Consider the following 15,572-nt stretch of genomic DNA (forward strand, 5'->3'; position numbering starts at 1 on the left):
AAATAATTTAGTGTAAAAAACGACATTAAATGCAAATAAATAATCTATTTTCCTAGAGATTATGATAATTTAACAATAACAATGAAGGAAATTCATATTCTCATGATGGCATGCATATTGAAACAAAAGACTCATTTAAACATTATCAGTCCAGTGGGTTAGAGATTATATCAAACCATCTTCCATCAACCATAGGCATCAATCAAAAAGAATGAGCAACCAAATTGCCTCTGGCAGTACACATTTTCCTGTGTGTGTGCCTGTGTGTGTGTCAGCAGTCTGCCTGCAATTCGGTCCTGTTTAAGTGTTTCAGCTTCCTGCTTTCCCCCAGCCAGTCTGATGTGTGTGAGCTCACCGTTTACAGTAATCAGAAACAGGGAGATGGGAAGAGAAGCCAACAAAAAGGTGATTTTACAAGTGTTGGCAGGGTCATCTTTGACTACACCAAAACTTTACAAGGATGGAACCTCAAAAGCACAGTGGGCTGCTTGCTCCATTAGTGTTTTGAGAAAGGCTATTTTTGTCTATTTAAAGAGCTCAAACAAGGAGATTTCTTTGAAATGTAGAGGTCGGTGGGGGTTCTTTGCTTTTTCAAAAGAGGATTGTGAGATCAACTGTATGTGAAGCACCTCCCGAATATAAACTTACTGCGGGTTACCACCAAAACCAACTAGGCATTGACAGTGGAAAAAAGGACACGACTTTTCTCTCCCTCCGCGTTCCCTCTGTCCAGGATCATGTTTCACATATAATTCCAGATGCTGGGGAGGCTGACAGGAGAAGTAGGGAAGACACTCAAGATAACAACGTGTGAAGTGAAGCACAGCTGTGTCTCCTCACTACACACACATATACACACACTAACAGGTTTCTATAGAAAATTGTAAGCCCTATTCTTCGAGGTGGAATGTCCCACTTTGTGCTGTGCAAACAGGGCTTTCAAAAAACAATCTCCACTGTCCACATATTCACAATACATATGAATTGAATCAGTGAATCTGAGGATTTTTTGGAGAACTAGATCGCGGTTTACTTTGGTTGCTGAAGAGTTTGTGCATGATATACTGTAGCTTTAACCTGCTGGTTAGTGTCCCTGAATTAGGGCTTCATAACTATGCAGTCAGACCGTCAAATTAACCTTGGTGGTTAAAGAAAGCTATCAAGTCAATTAAATTCTTGTTAGCATTTCTCGGATTTCCAGGGAGTAAAATAAAGGTTTGAGAGCCAATCACTGATTAACACAAAGCTGTTCAGAGAGAGGGCGGCACTTTCCACAAAAGCTAAACCCTCATTTCAACCACACACATTCTCTTTCACTTAGGGGAGTGTCAAAGGTGCACCCTGTAAGTTACGAGGGAAGGGAAATCCTAGCAGAGCGAAAGGAGAGGTCATATAATTCAGTCACAAACAATGGCCAAGAATGATCTACAGGGGCATTTAGTGTGTTGCGCCATTACGTAACCCAGTTTTAACACCCAGACTTTATAATGTTTACCCTCAAAAAATAAAGTTGAACATATGTGCTCAGTAGGGAACTGCTATACAGACAAACAACAGTCTCAGTAATAATGAACGGTCAATAATGCACTGGAATTACTGGACAGAGTCGAGGAATCATTAGGTTCACTTGGTTATATTTATGCCTTAATGTCCCGGGAGAGATGACTCAGACAGATGAGTTTACTTAGGAGTACATGCATGTAGACAAATTGTTCACTGTCTGGTATTTATTTATTTATTATTTATTCATTTATTTTTCAGGGACAATGCACACCAATCAACAGCAAAACTGTAAGTGAGCCAGACTTAGCCAGCGAGGCTAATTTCCATCTGCTGTAATCATTAGGTTATATGATTGAGAGTAGTTACTAGGCTTTCCATTTCGCATAAGGTTGTTTCTGGAAGGTGCATTTTTGGCCTTTTATGTATTTACTGGACAGAGATGGTTACAGAGAGACAGGAAACAAATGGGACCACAATGCAGTAGGGTTTTTACTCTATTGTAGTTCAAGTAGAGAGGAAGAGAGGCACACACTTGACCACAAATGACCTCTACATCTGTCATAAATAAGGTCAGCGGGTCAGATAAGGTCACATGATGTCACCAACTTGCCATGCCTCTTACTTGTTTCCAGGTTAACATGTGGTGCTGTTGGACTCTGGCCACCTTGCTGTGGGTATCCACAGCAACACCAGCCCTCAGCCAAAGTGGGGATGGCGACGGGGAATCAGGATCTGGATTCGGCATTTCTATGATAATCTTGTCTAGTAATGCCTCACAAGAGGTTGGCGACGAGCCTGCCAGGACGCAAAACAAAGTTTGGGTCACATCCTCAACCTCACTATCCCAACCTTTGCCATCCCATCCCTCACCATCACAACCTTCACCATCACAACCCTCACCATCACAACCCTCACCATCACAACCCTCACCATCACAACCCTCACCATCTCAACCCTTACCATCACAACCCTCACCATCACAACCCTCGCCGTCACAACCCTTACCATCACAACCCTCGCCGTCACAACCCTTACCATCACAACCCTCACCATCACAACCCTCACCGTCACAACCCTCACCATCACAACCCTCACCATCTCAACCCTTGCCATCACAACCCTCACCGTCACAACCCTCGCCGTCACAACCCTTACCATCACAACCCTCGCCGTCACAACCCTTACCATCACAACCCTCGCCGTCACAACCCTTACCATCACAACCCCTGCCGTCACAACCCTCACCATCACAACCCTCGCCGTCACAACCCTCACCATCACAACCCTTGCTGTCACAACCCTTACCATCACAACTCTTGCCGTCACAACCCTCCCCATCACAACCCTCGCTGTCACAACCCTTACCATCACAACTCTTGCCGTCACAACCCTCCCCATCACAACCCTCGCTGTCACAACCCTTACCATCACAACCCTTACCATCACAACCCTTGCCGTCACAACCCTCACCATCACAACCCTCACCATCACAACCCTCACCTTCTCAACCCTCACCATTACAACCCTCACCATCACAACCCTCACCATCAAAACCCTTGCCATCAAAAATCTCACCATCACAACCCTCACCTTCTCAACCCTCACCATCACAACCCTTGCCATCACAATCCTCACCATCACAACCGTCACAATCACAACCGTTGCCATCAACATTTTCACCTTCCAAATCACCACCAGCACCAACCTTGCTCTACGAGCCCAGGCCAGACGAGTGCTCGGTCCACTTTCACACCAGCCAGGCCGACTCCAGGAGCCTCAAGGCCCAGAGAGAGAAGCTGACCTACCTAAAGGCCATCCAGCACGGCAACCAGGCAGTGATAGAGAACCTGATCCAGTACGTGGGAGCTGAGCTGGGGGAGCAGAGCTACGAGGATGTGATCCAGGAGAATGTGGTGGGAATCAGGGATGACCACCTGAGCTGTGACGGGCTGGTGAAGAAGGTGTCAGAGGACCTGGAGGGGCAACTGGAGGGGGATGTGGAAGAGGCCCTGGCTGAGATGCAAAAGTGAGTGTGAGGGGTGGGGAAGAATCTGTGACATAGAGGAAAGATTAGTGCAAAGGACTACGGTACCTTCCATGTATAGAGAGTGCTGTAAGGAGATACAGGGACAAAGGAATGTGTGGATTCTTACCATAGATTGACAAGAAGTAATTAAGGATACAGAAGAGATTGTTAATTCAGGGTTGGAGAAATTAATTTGCCTAGAGATCTCCATCTTTGTATTTCATGTGTTCCATCCTCATTAGCTGTCATCTCTCGTTGATTGTTGTCTTTCCTAATACACAACCCCCTCATTCACAGACATCCATCTTGGGCCTCTAAGGCTTCCACCTAATTATCTTAATCAGGCCTTCTCCGGGTTTCCAACAATGAGAGTCAGGGAGGAAACTGTCTTCAGCTTCCTCTTCTGAAAGCCTCAGCGGCAGCCAGGGAAAATGTGGGGTTGGCTCTTGTGTTTATTTTAAGAATGCCCTGGACACTGTTTAAATAAACTCCTCAATCCCCCCCTCCTCTTTTTCCTTCCTTCTCTCCTCACTTCTTCCCTCCATTTCTTCCTTACTGAGCCACTAACCGTCAGTTATGTGAGAAGAGAACCAGCCTGGCTAGCAAGGATCCGACTGGATTTACTGGGCCACTATGCCTGTGTCTCCTCCTTGCCTCGGTCCCCAGATCCCACAACCACCTAGCTTACCCCTTTTCCTCTACCTCTCCACCCCCTCCCCCCTCTTCCTCCTCCTTCCCCTTCTAATGCCGGCTGTTTGCTCCTTCGTTCCCAGAATCAAAGAGGAGTCGCTGGCCTTTGAAGGCATGCTCCGTGCAGCTGCAGATATTGCCAGCAGGCTGGAAGTCTCCTCACAGGCTCTGCATGCCTCCTTCACCAGGCAGCTGAAAGACAAACATGCTGTCCTCCATCATTAAGGAGGAGATGCCTGGGCAACAGCACCATGCAAAACATCTAACAGTGTTTGGCTCAGACTGGCCGATAATCCACCTCTGTCTGTGACTCTCCCCAGAACAGCCCTTGATTTTCCGGAAACCTGCAGGTTTTTCTTCAAATGTGCTGTGGATTGTTCTATTTAGTGGATCTTGAGTGGATAGACAGGGAAATCTATCCCCCCAAGGGTAGGGGGGGAGATTTATAATAGTTTTAAGACCATATGACATGAACTCTTTCAAGTGTGCAATGCTCTCTACAGTGGCTACCCATGTGTGAGGAAAAGCTATTGTTGTAAACAAACGCAAGCTATGTTTTTCTATTTCGGTGCAATACAACAGAGTAGCTCATTCTGTTCAGCATATATTAGTTGAGTGAATTGAGTGTATTTCAAAACACACTTTCTATCAATGTTTTATTCCTGGAAAGATCAAATAACATGTATACATTATAATTGTGTTGGTTTGTCTGAACGAAACAGCATGTTGCATGTTGTATTCTGTTGTGTTGTTAGCTATCAAAATTGCAATAGCATTGAACTTGTGTGTCTGCCAAACAAAGAGCTGAACGTGTCTGGGTCTGACTGTCCTGGTTCAAGGGCAAGACTGGAGGCTGGGAGAATGCTCTGGGGCTGCTTTTTTGGAGAAGATTTCCCTTTTATAGAGCAAAGAAAGGTTATTGGGGCCAGAGGGGCAGGGGGGTGCAGGGGGAATGTGGGGCCTCTCAAGGTGTAACAAGACTTTGTTCAGATGGGTTACTTTATTTACATTTAGTTATTTGCAGACACTCTTATTCAGAGAGACTTACAGTAAGTACAGGGACAAGACAAGTAGGGTGAAGTGCCTAGTCCAGCGACACAACATCATTTTGCACGGCCAGGAATCGACGCGGCAGCCTTCTGGTCTGTAGCCCGATTCCCTAACCGCTCAGCCATCTGACCCCCATTTAGTTAAGGTTACATAAGGGAAGCTTGAGAGAAGCTCTGAGTAAACGGTGGTGCTCGAGAGAAGACGGGTTCTGCAAGACTTTCTTCTTTGACCCCCTGAACGGTCAACACAGGATAATGACTTATCTCTTTCTTATCACTACAGGGGTGGGGGACATGTGACTCCTGGCAACTTGATTCATGCAAGGAAACCCAGTGTATGAGTATCAACTTGAGGATATCTTTTAGTTCCTCTTCTTCATCATCACTGAATGGAACAAGATTCGATTTTCACCTAAAGTGCATATTTAGTACAGGCCTGTACACTCAATATGACAAAGGGTTTAGACTGTTGTGATAAGTTGATAAATGTATCTACATTTACTGTCTTGTTTGAATATGAAGTATCCTATATCAACTGGCAAGTATAGTGTTTTTAAAGGTAGTAAATAAAAATGCATGGCAAAACAAATAACTAAATTTCAAGTGTGGTACTATTTCGAAATGGTGAAACTGTTACTAGAGACTTTTTTTGCCAAAGAATAACTGAAGAAATGTTTTCACCTGTTCTTCTCTCTAGCTGCACTTGATAGTAACAGCAGAAAATTGCCTTACTGATGAGATTCCCTTTTAATGAAGAAAATCCCACTAACATGTTATGCTGATTGAACTATTGATGAAGTATCTTTGATTAAGTAAAATGCATAAAATAGGCCATTTCTAATTCTGCCAGTCTCTAACTAAATAATCAGACATTAATTTAATCAAAACCATGGAAGTAATCATTTAATGATATCAACTTTCAGATTTTTAACCCTGTGGGAACGAGGTAGATACCCTACCTTGTACAGTCGAACACGCTTTAGGCTAATGAAATACTAATATATTTGTCAGCCTAATTTGTTGAGGGACGTCAGTTTCGTGTAAGTCCCTCCTTTATCGTCCCCATCCAATGGGCAGAGGAATGACCGCAAAGTGGGCTGCGCTGACAGTCAGAGAAGGAGGGAGGACTGGTCGCGAAACATTCTGTTTATCTTTTTTATAAATCAGGGAGGATGGTTTTGAGCAGGTCGTATTGGAAAAACATACAACTGAAACTACTTAAAATCTAACGAAATTACACTTTTGGGTCAATTAAACGTTGTCGGCGCGTGAGCGGATGCCAGAATGAAGGTTGTAAAAAGGATGCGTAAAAGTTACAACCGTGCGTAACTTAAGCGCGCGATGGATAAATGTTGGTAATATAATCAACTGTGGATTCCGTTATTGTGACATTTAAACTTTAAAATGTGTGAGTACACTTCTCAGTCTATGAAGCATCAGAATCTAAATTCAGATGCATATTCATTGCGGATCATGTAAGCGCGTTTCTGATTCAACCCCTCCAAAGAGGATAACTCTGTAGGTCTCTGACGATCGAATTTGGATACAAAAGCTACTCATCGAACAGTGTTTCGAAGTTAAGTTTGTGATCTATACCGATACCTTTTAAATTCAAATATATTCCGTCAATTATGCAATTTAGTAGTCACTAAAGCCAGCGGGCATGCAGTCAAAGAACGTCACATTCCCCCGCCCATGATCAGAGAGAATATCAAATCTGGTTGTGTCAAACTGTCCTCATGCCTCTTCTGCAAAGATGATGACACAAGAGACAACATTCAAAGCGTTCAAAGCGACCGCAATATTTTCACCTATCACGGTTTCAAGATAACCTTTCAAGTGGACGACCCAATGCCCTCAAATAATATACTTTTTTGCTGTTTTGCCTGGAACAATATGGAACGCGGAATCAACCACCTGTTTTCAGTGAGGACAACCATTGTCTGGTGCTTCTTCTTATGTGAGTCAAGTAAGTTCGGTTTACGTTTTCTTTTGGCTTAAACTTACCTTCCGTCATCAAGGTAGGTTTGAACAAAATGAAACAATTACCATTTTTGCTGAACTACTTTACGTTACAAACTTAGCCTTTAGGCTGAATAGTTTATTATCATATGGGGATTTCCCACTTTCAACCACCTGTCATTAGCCTACTATCATAATTAGCCTACTCATGCACTGCTGTATGCCGAAATCCGTAGTGTCTGAACTAAAATCGACATACCTGTCTGGTGGACCTCTATGCTGATCCTTGTGTTTGACTACTGCATCAATGCAGAACTTAAGCTCACATTCTCTATAATTGACTGCTTTAACTATTTATCAATTAACTCTTATCTGAGGGTTTCGGTTGCTCATCGGTGCTGATCCGTGGGCAACTGTGAAGCCTTTTGCTTGCAAAAATGGCTAAAGGCCTACAAATTATGTTGAATTAGATTTAATTTACAGTAGGCTAGTGTCCTCCCTGCGCATATGCTACAGGTGTGTGTTTGCCGCTCCCCAGCCCACACACGCATGTGGATCTTATAGAGGCGGACAGTGAGCTCTGCCTTCATCCCTATTGTTTGATAAGACAATAACGGAAAGTATTCACGATCTGTTAGAACGCTGCAATTGACAACTTGGTTGTCGTATGAATTTTTTGGATGGATTTCGACAGTCGAATTCTGACAGGAGCACGTTTGGACCGAAAAGTTGCTGACTCGGGCAGGGCTACACTCCTGGGCAGCTTTTCCGCCCGAGGCACAATCGCTTTGCCAAGCAGCTTGGGTAGTGTCCAAGATTCAAGCCTGGCACTGAGGTGTCATCTCGTTTTGGATCTTCAGTGAAAGAAGGCTTTGATCTGAGACGCTGGAGGGGTTTCTGTCAAGCCTCGCATCTGCCCTTGTCTTCTGCGCCTTCCCAGACGGACGAGCAGATGCGCAGTCACCGCCGAGCGTCAAGCGCGCACATAATTGTTGTCCATACGTGGTACATGGCCGGTGGAGAGCGCGTGCAGAAAACGACCGAGATTTACTTTACGACAGTTCTGTACACGTAGTGCAAAATAATCAATTGTAATGTTTCCAGTGATAATTAGATTTATTTTTCTTCTAATCATTAGGACCAGTCTTTTCTTAATGTGTAACATGTTAAAACAGGCCAAACGTTCTACTCACCAAATAAACCAAACCCTTCACCCTTCACCTCCTCCATTATAGTGGTTCCATTTAAATATAAGTATTTTTCCAAGGACATATATTGTCAGTTTCAAATAACTTTTATAAATTGTGTTTTAATCTCCATGGAAGTTTACTGTGGTGTCAAACATAATGATCCACCTGTAATGTAAGCAATACAAAGATGGGCCCCAAATAGAGGGGCCATGTAGAAGAAGACTTAGGCTGTCCATGCAGATTTTTCTGGGCCTCATCAAGGACCCTCAATCATTTTCCCTTTCATGTCATTTATGATGTCCCTGTCCCATGCCCTCCTCCACAGGGCTGGCAGGTTTACTTTAGAGGTGATAAAGGCTTGCAGAGATGGCCCTCAAATCCCTGTCTCACCACTCGGTAATGGTGCGGTCCTGAGGGTGTGTAGCCAGCCAGATGCAGCCAATCAGAGGCGTCGTTTCAGGACCCTTACCCATTGCACACCCCATTAGGTAGTGCTGTGCGACACTTTTACACCATCCAATTGCACCTCAGATATTTGGTGCTTAAGTCTGGGAAGCCCAAACGGCCCCTCAGTGAAGTTGCAGAATATGGCATTGTATCTCTGTTGCATTGCTTTAAGTAAAGCAGTGGTCAAGGCAATGTCTGCCATCGATATTACCATATCAGTATCAGTATGGAAATGTCCATGGATTCAGTTTATCCAGATTATCTATAAATCCATAAGATTATCATCAGTCTCCACAAGATTTTCATAATCATACCCAGACCTTTGAAGTCTTGAGTTCTCTGAGAAGATCACATACACTCAGCTATGAGTGTGACTGAATTTTTGAGATCTGATTTGTCACCCCCCACTTGTGTGTATAACTATGGTGTCAGGGTTAATGGCAACATGTTTGAGGCGTCACCGACTGACAGCTGGCAGCTGTAACAATAGACGTGTTGCAGTCGGAGTTTTACCCAGCATCCTTAACTCTGGTGGATTATCTCACCTCCAGTTAGCAGCTGTAAGTAATGATGTGTGTAATTGATTACATTGATGAAGGACTCAACGGTAATCCTCAGGAGAGGGACTTCCTGTCTGGAACGCTCTATTCATTCAGCGTGACGATAATGAGATCAGAGTATCAGCTTGTCCTGGAGTCTGTCTAGACTCCCAACTCAGAGTCAATTAGATTAAGCCTCTCCCCCAAAGTAGGAGACACATCACACATCCATACTAACAACTCTACGGTCACCTATCACATGTTCTTTATATGCACAGGGAGTCTGCTGCTTCCACTTACTGCCATTCTACTTCCTCCTACTGTACTTTGTCAATTCCACTTCATTGTGTTCGACCTCCTCCCACTTACAGTATATTCTACTTGTTTTTATTCTATTTCCTCCAATTCTACTTCCTTCCTTTCCTGCTACTGTACGTGCTCCCGGTTCTGTTCCCATGTCTGTTATTATCATGTCAATCATCTTTTTTTGGAAATAATTTATTTTCCATTTGGTCCATTTCCTTCTTCATCATTCCAACCCCTGGTGTATAGGATCAATCAGTGTCTGATCACGCATGCTTGCTGAATTCACATCAGAAAACATGACCAAACAAGACCTCTAGAAGCTCACATCTTACCAAAATACAAATGGTGCCAATGGCAAACATAAGTGACTGCATTACAAAGAGTTGTCACATTGTAGCATTCACATGCCCATTAGTCCATACATTCACCTACTGTTCATCTGGGGGTACAGACATCAACACGATTCTTTATGACAAACTGACTCCTTTGTCTTTTCTGGCCCCTACAGTCTTCTGCCATGAGAAGACCCACTCCCATGCTGAGGATGAGCTTTTCAAGAAGCTCTTTGTCCGTTACAACAAGTGGTCCAGGCCTGTGCCAAACATCTCTGATGTGGTCATCGTCAAGTTTGGCCTCTCCATCGCACAACTGATTGATGTGGTAAGCAGAGCGCCTGCTCTCCTCACAAAGAAACATATTTTCTGATCATGTGACACATTAGCACTTACTTGATTGGAAAAGTAAATCTTAAAACAAGTGGTTATGTACACCATATTAACCATTTCAATTGAAATTATATGAATAGATTCAAATGAAAACATTTCATGTCCATATTTTTTAATATTCCAATTGTATTTCACTAAACATGACAAGTTCATAAGTGCCTGGATGAGGCATATGTAAAATGTACCTAGCAGGCACTGAACAATTTAAACTGTAGAGGTTTATCCACACTTATTGCTAATATGCTGCACTGTTATAGCTACACATCCACACACTGTTCTGCACATCCTTTCAGTTATTAAAAACTGGAGCCAGGACAGCAGCTGTGAAGGATGTTCAAGTCACCCGTGAACTGGATTGATCAGTTTAAAGAATGATCAATCAATAATGTTGGGTGGAAGGTCATAGTTTAGTGTTTTTATTTTATGTTATTTTTTTAGATTTTCCATGGTACCCACTGCTGGAGTGGTTTATTATACACATACAGTAGTTCATACATTTCTACACTAGATAATACATTTCTGTGATTAGTACTGCACACTACTGCACACTGTAAACAACCCTTTCTATATGGACCAGCCAAATAACAACCTTAAAAGAATTTAAAGGATCATGCAACCTTTGACCCTGTAAGAGAGCATGCTTTTCTTCAGCGAACATTGCTGTTCATCAGTTTATTAAAGTGAAGTACGATGCAGGCTATGTGTGGGACAGCCTTGACCTTCCTAAAGACCTCAGCAGATCTGCCTGGACTGAACCCAGTATTCAGACTGACTCAGCTTTTTTGTCTACAAACTTCTTTCATCTTTCTTTCCCCATCTTGTTAACACTTGTTGATGTTGCTCAGGTATCGCTCCCTGTCTCCCTCTCTCTGCCTTTCTCTGCCTTTCTCTCCTTCCCCTTTCTCTCTGTTCCTTCCACTCTTTCCCTCCTCTGCAGGATGAGAAAAACCAGATGATGACAACCAATGTCTGGCTGAAACAGGTAAGCAAAGTAGCAGATACTTTTAAGTGTTCTCTAACTCTAGCATTACCCAGTGTGGGCCTTTGATGTGTCCGTAGAGAAAGGGGTCCGGAGGCTATACAGAATAACCACAAGATGAGAGAAGATTCAAAGACACAAAGGGCAGGATGCCCTTTTAAAATCTTACTTATCATTCCAGAACAGAATGTCTCGGCCTAATTCTTTCCTCTCCTCAGTGCTTATGAAAGGACAGTTCTCCTTGAGTTCTCTAGGTTTAGGCTGGATCACAGGAAAGACACCTGAGGAAATCTGTGAAGCACTTTCTGACATCACAAGAAATATACTGTACACTGAGGAACTTGTATTTGATTTTCTTCAGGAGTGGAATGACTACAAGCTTCGCTGGAGGCCCTCAGATTATGACAATGTGACGTCTATTAGAGTTCCGTCTGAACTCATCTGGGTTCCTGACATTGTTCTCTACAACAAGTAAGCAACAATAACCATTTGTTTTTAAGAATTTGACAGGTTTTCACAACTTCTGTTGAATCTAAACCTGACTGGAGAGGAAAAATCGAATTGTTGTCAGTGTCGTAAGACAGGGAGTCAGGTGGCTGAGCGGTGAGGGAGTCGGACTAGTAATCCGAAGGTTGCCAGTTCGATTCCCGGTCATGCCAACTGACGTTGTGTCCTTGGGCAAGGCACTTCACCCTACTTGCCTCGGGAGAATGTCCCTGTACTTACTGTAAGTCGCTCTGGATAAGAGCGTCTGCTAAATGACTAAATGTAAATGTAAGACATGTCAGTGTCCTATAGTAGGTCCCCAACAGTGTTGCCTGAATGTAATGAGAAGTTTGGCAATACCTCCCTCTAGTGGCTAGTGGAAGTACTGGACGATTGCTCTGAGCTGCAGCATCTTGTTACAATAACACAGCTGACCAAAGTAAACTCAACTTGCTTTGAGGGAAAAGGCTACTTCTGTCTTAAAACAAAAGGAGGCACGAGGCTGTTAACAATCTGCTGATTTAGTCTTAATCACTGAAACCACTAATCCAATCTCCTACAGTTGATTACCATGTAAGCCAGTCATTGGCAACTTCTTCCCATGAATAAATTATTCCTTCCCGGAAAAAGACAGAGTATTTAATGATGGAGTTCCACATCATCAGGCTTGTATAATGACTATCAGTGACTGAAATGAAAACGGTGTGAACGAAAGATGAGATGATAAAACTCATCATGTCTCAGGCTGCAGCTACTGTATTATTACATTTACATTACATTTAGCAGACGCTCTTTTCCAGAGCGACTTACAGTAAGTACAGGGACATTCCCCCGAGGCAAGTAGGGTGAAGTGCCTTGCCCAAGGACACGTCAGTTGGCATGACCGGGAATCGAACTGGCAACGTTCGGATTACTAGCCCGATTCCCTCACCGCTCAGCCACCTGACTATTATCAGCATTCAGCTGAGGAATGAGGATTTGCAGGGTGCTTCCCAGAGGAGGTAAATTAAATCGGCCCTAGAGAACATGTCTCGGGGAGATTGCTGTGGAAGATAATAACTCTTCTCTGATTGGTTGGTGGTATTTCACACCCAGGTTTATGTTCACTTGACTAACTGTTGAGTTTTTGGCAAGATGAACAGCGTGCTGTTTTATGATCCATTTAGGATTAATTTAGTGGAGGAGAAAATAGGATACAGCCCTACACAATTTTACGTTTGGCTCAGTAATTGTGTGTAGTGACATGAGAGACACAATTTTTCATCAAGTGTGGTTATATTGAAAATTGGCCATACAACATAGGGAGTCAGGTGGCTGAGCGGTGAGAGAATCGGGCTAGTAATCCGAAGGTTGCCAGTTCGATTCCTGGTCATGCCAACTGACGTTGTGTCCTTGGGCAAGGCACTTCACCCTACTTGCCTCGGGGGAATGTCCCTGTACTTACTGTAAGTCGCTCTGGATAAGAGCGTCTGCTAAATGACTAAATGTAAATGTAACATTGTTTCCCAGCTAACCGAATGTTGTGCTTCCCTTATAGTGCCGATGGTGAGTTTGCAGTGACCCACATGACTAAGGCTCATCTCTTCTATAACGGCAGAGTCCTCTGGGTTCCACCGGCCATCTACAAGTCCTCCTGCTCCATCGACGTCACCTTCTTCCCTTTCGACCAGCAGAACTGCAAGATGAAGTTCGGTTCATGGACCTACGACAAGGCTAAGATTGACCTGGAGAAGATCGAGGACACGGTGGACCTCAATAACTACTGGGAGAGTGGCGAGTGGGCCATCATCAACGCCGTGGGAAGGTACAACACCAAGAAGTACGACTGCTGCCACGAGATCTACCCGGACATCACCTACTTCTTCATCATCAGGAGACTGCCTCTGTTCTACACCATCAACCTCATCATCCCCTGCCTGCTCATCTCCTGCCTCACTGTGCTGGTCTTCTACCTACCCTCCGACTGCGGGGAGAAGATCACGCTGTGCATCTCCGTCCTCCTCTCCCTCACCGTGTTCCTCCTCCTCATCACCGAGATCATCCCGTCCACCTCGCTGGTCATCCCCCTCATCGGGGAGTACCTCCTCTTCACCATGATCTTCGTCACCCTCAGCATCGTCATCACCGTCTTCGTCCTCAACGTGCACCACCGCTCTCCGAGCACACACCAGATGCCGCCTTGGGTCCACACCGTGTTCCTGGACCTCATCCCTCGCTGGCTCTTCATGAGGAGGCCGGCGCCGGACGGCCGGCGCCGCAGGTTGCTGCTCCTCCAGCAGGGGGCGACGGTGGCCAGGCAGCAGGGCCGAAGCCTCGCCACGCACAGGCATGCGGGCCCCTGTCTGAGCACCTCGGCCAGCTGGTTGCAGGACGGCGACATGGCGGGCGAGCCCCAGAGGCCTCGCTACGAGGACCTGGAGCTGGGGACGCTGTCCTCTTACTTCTCCTTCCGCCCGCCATCGCCCAGGCCCCCTGGCTCCACCCCCCCGCCGCAGCCCAAACACGCCGCGCCTCAGGGCCGTCCGGAAGCAGGAGGGGTCGGAGGCGGCGGAGTGGCCAATAGGAAGGTGGCGGTTGGAGGAGGTGGCAGGGGGAATGTGGTCCGGCGGGCGACCAAGGTGGATAAGATGGTTTCGGATGTGGCGTTCCCTCTCTCTCCCAGTGTTCTGCGGGCACTGGAGGGGGTCCACTACATCGCCGACCACCTGAGAGCAGAGGACGCTGACTTCAGTGTGAGTGTTATACTTTTATCCATTTGGCAGGGGCTTTTATTTCAAGTGGCTTGGTTGGTTGATTAACAGTGACCACTAGATCATATCAGACTACACCACTGCTTTTGAGTTACGTTCTGAGGAGGGACCCTCACTGGACAGACAATAAACTAGACCTATCAGGAGAGAGATGAGATGGCCCTTTCTTTATAAGACAAAGCAAAAACCTCATGTATCACACTGCATCCTCCCGGTATTGGGCAATCCTTCACGTTTTCTCTCTCCTCATTCCTCTTGTGCCCTTTCTCCTCCCCAGGTGAAGGAGGACTGGAAGTATGTTGCCATGGTGATAGACCGCATCTTCCTGTGGATGTTTATCATCGTGTGTCTGCTGGGAACCATCGGCCTGTTCCTGCCCCCCTGGCTGGCCGGCATGATATAGCCAACCCTGTGTGCGATCTCAGCAAGCAGCAAAATGACTGGTGCTGCCCAAGAGTGCCGGGCTGCTTCAACTCTCAAGAGGGAAGCAGCTGACCTCCGGGGGAGGACATCTGGGGTTTGTCATTTCTGTTTTTCATCTTCAGAGGGTTAGGGAGCATGTAGGGACTCAAGGGGAGAGCAGGTGGGAACTCTGAATGCTTGATGGACAACAGCTTTTCTAAAGGACATAGACGCTTCCTCCTGCTCTCTTTTCCCCTGATACTGCTGCCAAACAATACCAAGCATATTTTTGGAATGACGTGTCATGTAGTACAATAAATATAATTATAAAGAGAACTACATTCAGAAGCATTTTTGGCTATAGGAGGGATTGGTTAAAAGAAGTGAAAGTATCTGTTCCACAAGGGTCACACATTGGTCCTGCCATCTTCCTTGTCTGATAGCCCTGAATGCACTTACATTAACACATGCACACTTGAGTGTAGCTAAGATGATAGGATACATTCTAGTGTTCAACA

The 15,572-nt window shown here is 45.1% G+C and overlaps 2 protein-coding genes across 5 annotated transcripts; both read left to right on the plus strand.

Annotated features, from left to right (window-relative positions):
- Positions 1-2,141: 2,141 nt before the first annotated feature.
- Positions 2,142-5,845, plus strand: si:ch211-142k18.1 (uncharacterized). Its single transcript, XM_067241721.1, has 2 exons — positions 2,142-3,529; positions 4,303-5,845. Exons 1-2 carry the CDS (start codon positions 2,142-2,144, stop codon positions 4,442-4,444), a joined length of 1,530 nt encoding a protein of 509 aa, XP_067097822.1. The 3' UTR covers positions 4,445-5,845.
- A 1,319-nt stretch (positions 5,846-7,164) lies between these two features.
- Positions 7,165-15,326, plus strand: chrna2b (cholinergic receptor, nicotinic, alpha 2b (neuronal)). Of its 4 annotated transcripts, none has more exons than XM_067242331.1 (6): positions 7,165-7,237; positions 10,221-10,372; positions 11,375-11,419; positions 11,778-11,887; positions 13,440-14,634; positions 14,930-15,326. In XM_067242331.1, exons 1-6 carry the CDS (start codon positions 7,165-7,167, stop codon positions 15,053-15,055), a joined length of 1,701 nt encoding a protein of 566 aa, XP_067098432.1. In that variant the 3' UTR covers positions 15,056-15,326. The 4 variants fall into 4 exon arrangements, with proteins under 4 accessions (XP_067098432.1, XP_067098431.1, XP_067098433.1 ...); XM_067242330.1 differs by having other exon boundaries at positions 7,165-7,228; XM_067242332.1 differs by lacking the exons at positions 7,165-7,237; positions 10,221-10,372 and having other exon boundaries at positions 13,440-14,333; positions 14,493-14,634.
- Positions 15,327-15,572: the final 246 nt, after the last annotated feature.

This window comes from Osmerus mordax, chromosome 8 (assembly GCF_038355195.1).
Source record: "Osmerus mordax isolate fOsmMor3 chromosome 8, fOsmMor3.pri, whole genome shotgun sequence".
NCBI classification, from domain to species: Eukaryota; Metazoa; Chordata; class Actinopteri; order Osmeriformes; family Osmeridae; genus Osmerus; species Osmerus mordax.

Coding starts and splice junctions, on each gene's coding strand:
- si:ch211-142k18.1 (XM_067241721.1), top strand. CDS start 2,142: ATGTGGTGCTGTTGGACTCTGGCCACCTTGCTGTGGGTATCCACAGCA. Junction 3,530..4,302: donor GCCCTGGCTGAGATGCAAAA/GTGAGTGTGAGG, acceptor CTTCGTTCCCAG/AATCAAAGAGGAGTCGCTGG.
- chrna2b (XM_067242331.1), top strand. CDS start 7,165: ATGGAACGCGGAATCAACCACCTGTTTTCAGTGAGGACAACCATTGTC. Junction 7,238..10,220: donor CTTCTTCTTATGTGAGTCAA/GTAAGTTCGGTT, acceptor TGGCCCCTACAG/TCTTCTGCCATGAGAAGACC. Junction 11,888..13,439: donor GACATTGTTCTCTACAACAA/GTAAGCAACAAT, acceptor CTTCCCTTATAG/TGCCGATGGTGAGTTTGCAG.